The sequence below is a fragment of the Littorina saxatilis genome, linkage group LG8 (genome assembly GCF_037325665.1).
Source record: "Littorina saxatilis isolate snail1 linkage group LG8, US_GU_Lsax_2.0, whole genome shotgun sequence".
Lineage (NCBI taxonomy): Eukaryota > Metazoa > Mollusca > Gastropoda > Littorinimorpha > Littorinidae > Littorina > Littorina saxatilis.
In genome coordinates, this window is record NC_090252.1 from 58,921,045 (window position 1) to 58,926,044 (window position 5,000).

A 5,000-nucleotide genomic window follows, 5' to 3' on the forward strand; every position below is an offset into this window, starting at 1 on the left:
GTTCTGATATGTAACGTAAGTAAATGTCAAGGGATATAGTCAAGGATATGAGCGATAGTAGTTTAGAGTTACTCCCCCCTGTTTGTTTCTCTTTCGGTTCGGTGAGACAGCAGTTTTTGCCAGTTACTGAGTCCGCGTTTGCCCCTGTTATTTTGCTAGGTTAGGAAACCCCGTAGTTAATTAGATGCGGAGAGGGAAGGGGGTTATGATTGGACGAAAGATTGGGAGAGAATGCTTGGAATGAGAGGTTGTGTTTGTGGTGAAGTGTGTATGTGTTTAGATTTGATTTTTGTCAACTTTGGATTACCTTTCTACGACCTTACTTTGGATATTCTCCTTATTTGTCGACGTGACTGCAGTGCTGTTTTCATTTTTATTGTGAGAAATATATTGCTGTTTAACCATTCTGGGACGTCAGCCGTGTTACGAGTGTATGAACTTTGCTACGTTGGCAACCAAAGACTGTTGAAAGCCAACCGCGGAACGGGGTTTGTGCCTGAGTGTGTGCGCTGAACGAGCGTTGAGACTGAGTGTGTTATTGCGTGTGTCAGTACTGTGTTTTGATTTGATTGTTCTGCGATTTGATTGTCTTCTTTTAGTTAATAGTGAAATTCTGGAAGTGTACTTTGTGTGGTGTGATTCGTCAGATTGCGAGACAACCTTTCCCGAACGTATCTGTGAGTGAATCAGTGTGCAGAAGATGTGTAGCTGTGTGTGTGTTTGAGATTTAGACCCCGACTCGCACAGCAAAACAACGACACATCAGCTAAGTTCTAGCCAGACAGAGAAAATCTGTCACAGTAAACTTTGCAGTTAAAGACACGTGTACGGTGGGTTCGGTTGCATTGTTTAGGGGGAATTAAACACTCGAAATATCATGTCGAGTGTCAGAATCGCTATCCACTGAGTCAGTGTGAATCAAATTCTGCTCCTGACATCGTGTGATGCCATATATAGCCTTTACTATGAGTTTTCCGTGACCTAAAATCTTGTTTTGTTTTGTTTGTATTTTTGACTAAGCTCTGCTGGTGTCAAATTGGCCGAACTGTTTTATTCTGCACTTCTTCTTTTTTTCTTAATCATTCTATTCGTTAATATAGTAGCCATTAAACACAGCGTGAGCGTGCTCAGTTCGAAGCAATTTTGAGAAAATAAGATATACCTTGTGTATGTTCCACCATTTCCTAATAACAAGCCACTCCGTCACACGAATTACCTCCCCTGACCTGATAAGCGTGCTTACAAACGAGAAAGAAAGGAAAACAGACTAGTAGACTATAAACAGACGAAGAATCTGCCAAAGGCTGTGATGGACGCAGTAAAACCTGTTTTTAAGGACCTGGCTACCACAGAGCATCGTCAGAGATGCTCAGAAGGTTTCGCACATGACCCCAATGAATATGTCAGTTTGTCCCAAAATCAATCACATGGGATCAACATTGTTGAAGTTTATGTTGCCTGAATGGTGTATTTAAACAAAAACAAGTAAACATTTGCAACAGTTATAACGGTGTGGCAAAAACTGTTAAGGGTCGATCGACATTTAGTTTTAGTTTAAGATCCTAATACATACTTTTCACTTCAACAAACGAAACATTACGTCCTACATAGCTATAGTTTTGAACATGACAAGGGAAAACCAGCTGTTGATTTCCATGCGCGCTATTTTGTGTTAACTTTGTTGGTTGCATGTTTACTCACATTTGTTTTTAGTTCAGACAAATAAAATCCACCAGCTTAACATTTAATTGTCTCAAAACATGTTGACCAAATTGCATTTACATATGTTGTCATATGGCTATGGTATGATATAGGCACCCGCGATTTGCTTGTAGTCGGGCCTTACACTGACTGTAGAGGTTACTATGGAGTATTCAATGTCTTCCACAGTTAGCATCTGTAGACAAGGGGTTTATAAACAGATTGCAGAGGTTACTATAGGGTATTCAGTATCTTCATCGATGTTACCTCTGGAGGTTACTACAGATTATTCAATATCTTCATCAATTTTACTTCTGGAGGTTACTACAGATTATTCAGTATCTTCATCAATTTTACCTCTGGAGGTTACTACAGATTATTCAATATCTTCATCAATTTTACCTCTGGAGGTTACTACAGATTATTCAATATCTTCATCAATTTTACCTCTGGAGGTTACTACAGATTATTCAATATCTTCATCAATTTTATTTCTGGAGGTTACTACAGATTATTCAGTATCTTCATCAATTTTACCTCTGGAGGTTACTACAGATTATTCAATATCTTCATCAATTTTACCTCTGGAGGTTACTACAGATTATTCAATATCTTCATCAATTTTACCTCTGGAGGTTACTACAGATTATTCAATATCTTCATCAATTTTACCTCTGGAGGTTACTACAGATTATTCAATATCTTCATCGATGTTACCTCTGGAGGTTACTACAGATTATTCAATATCTTCATCAGTTCTTACGTGTAGACACATCATCCCTGGCCTGACTGTAGTAGTGGTTTTCGTCCTGCTCGCTGTCTGGTGCTGGGGGATGGTTGACGTAAGTAGCGCTGTGTTCACAGGCCGGGTCTTCCCCCATGATTTCTATGTAGTCAGGAACAGCATCAGAGGCACTGACGGTGGCACGCACTGGAGTCAGGTAGTCGCTGTCTGGTGCTGGGGGATGGTTGACGTAAGTAGCGCTGTGTTCACAGGCCGGGTCTTCCCCTATGATTTCTATGTAGTCAGGAACAGCATCAGAGGCACTGACGGTGGCACACACTGGAGTCAGGTAGTCAGCGTCTAAGGAAAGGGCGGTGTTGTTGAGGTCACCGGAGAGTATCTGTTGCGATGGAGCCGAGGCTGTGTTTGTACCGTGATGTAGATCCAGGTACAAGTGTGAAGGCTGTCTCCGCCGTCTTGGTTTGTCGTAGGTTGTATCTGTGATGTTATTGTTGAGTTTAGTTTAATGTTCTTGTTTTACACATACATACACAGACAGACAGACATACAGACAGACATACAGACAGACAGACAGACAGACAGACACACACACACACACACACACACACACACACACACACACACACACACACACACACACACACACACACATACACACACACACACACGCACGCACGCATACATACATACACATACACATATACCCACACACAAACACACACTCATACACGCACCAATGCACACACACACCCACACACACACGTTTACACACACACACACACACACATAGTTTACACACATATACACACACACATACACACACACACACACGTTTACACACACACACACATTGTTACACACATACACACACACACACACACACACATATACACACACACACACACCCCCACACACACACATACACAAGATAATATGCCAACAGTGCGCAACATTGAATATACATATTCACCTCTGCACTTGCAGACGATGACGACAATGACGACGACGACGACAGCGACAAAGGCAACACAACCAACTCCACCAGCAACAGCAACAACGGTGACATCTTTGTTTTCGTCGCCATCTGCAGTCATCAGCAAGAACAGAAAGCAAGTGGATCACACATATTATAACTCTTGTTTGTCTGTCGGGGCAGAGAAAAGTGATGGAAAGTGTCTGTTGGTTAAAGTGATTTGGAGAGAGAGAGAGAGAGAGAGAGAGAGAGAGAGAGAGAGAGAGAGAGAGAGAGAGAGAGAGAGAGAGAGAGAGAGAGAGAGAGAGAGAAAGAGAGAGAGACAGAGAGAGAGAGAGAGAGAGAGAGAGAGAGAGAGAGAGAGAGAGAGAGAGAGAGAGAGAGAGAGAGAGAGAGAGATTTCCCTGCGTGACTGCACCATCCCAACTCCCCCACTGTAAGTAGCCAGTGGTCTAGTTGCTGGTGGAGTTGTGTGTGTCTGTTCTAAATCAATTGTAAGGTATGTGAACAATCACTTGAAAGCGTATTAAAAACATTTTTAGAATGTGGCATTAGTAATATGTATCACTTCTCGACATCACACATTGTCTCCCTTCGCAAAACTTTAATTTGAAACGTATCGACTTACTTCCATCACGTAACTTGAAAACCTCGGTGGAATGTAGGTCCGGTAGTTCAGAATTAGACACAACACAGACGACCTCCATTTCGTTAGTGGTGACTTTTGGTGTGACGATGCACGCGCTTGACTGGCGCGTCAAGGTCTCGGTCACACACGTGACGCTCCAAGAGAAATTGGCCGATGGAAATACGTCATCAGATGTACAGGTCAAGGTTGTGTTCTGAGCAGGATCGCTGTTGTGAGTGATTTTGATAACAGCGTTGGTAGGTCCGTCTGTGATGACAAAGAGACACTTGTGTACAAGGATGTTGAGTCAGTCCAGATGATTTACTAAATCACGTATCGTGCAAATACATATTACCGTTGTGTTGCTGAATGACAAACTATGGCTCCGCTTGATTGGGATTCAAAGCGGGCGACCAGGCGATCGCCCGCCACGTGACGCGGGCGATTTGATCTAAAGTACCAATCAAGCGCAATCGGGCCATAAACATGGCTGCCAATTTGTTGCTGTTGGACGAGTTGTTCTTTAGTGATGATAGTGATGCGGAGTACGCCTACAATATGGAGTGTGAATGCTTGGAAGTCACACATATATATTGGAAGTCACACATAATTATGTTTGATCTCCGGTTGAAATGGTTTGCAAGATATTGACCAATTGAAGGGACTGGCTGACTGGTCAAAAGCCTCGAATCTTGTGATCTTGTCATTTGACAAGTCATCTGCATGGAATCGTCATCGATTCACATTCAACTTCACTTGAAATTACTTCAATGAATCCTATCTAAGCCCCAAAACACACTTTAAACAATCACGAGTACTTAGATTCAACCCAATAATTAAGCACAGAAGCGTGAACACGGCCTGAGGTACAACTTTCTCTTCATAAGTAAAAGATTCACTTACTTTCCACCCGTGGCGGCCATTTTGATCTCGCATCAGCCGATGTGTTTTGG

The 5,000-nt window shown here is 42.4% G+C and overlaps 1 protein-coding gene and 1 long non-coding RNA gene across 2 annotated transcripts in view; one reads left to right on the forward strand and one right to left on the reverse strand.

The window, feature by feature from the left end:
* Positions 1–5,000, forward strand: part of LOC138973958 (uncharacterized) — a 451,362-nt gene that overhangs the window by 381,617 nt on the left and 64,745 nt on the right. The gene's annotated exons all lie outside the window — the stretch shown is intronic.
* LOC138974398 (uncharacterized) overlaps positions 1–5,000 on the reverse strand; it is a 45,289-nt gene that overhangs the window by 39,765 nt on the left and 524 nt on the right. The window contains exons 2-4 of the mRNA XM_070347115.1: positions 4,048–4,314; positions 3,417–3,530; positions 2,465–2,923 (exon numbers count right to left, since the gene is read on the reverse strand). Coding sequence (XP_070203216.1) covers positions 2,465–2,923; positions 3,417–3,530; positions 4,048–4,314 — 840 coding nt within the window. The remainder of the gene's footprint in view (positions 1–2,464; positions 2,924–3,416; positions 3,531–4,047; positions 4,315–5,000) is intronic.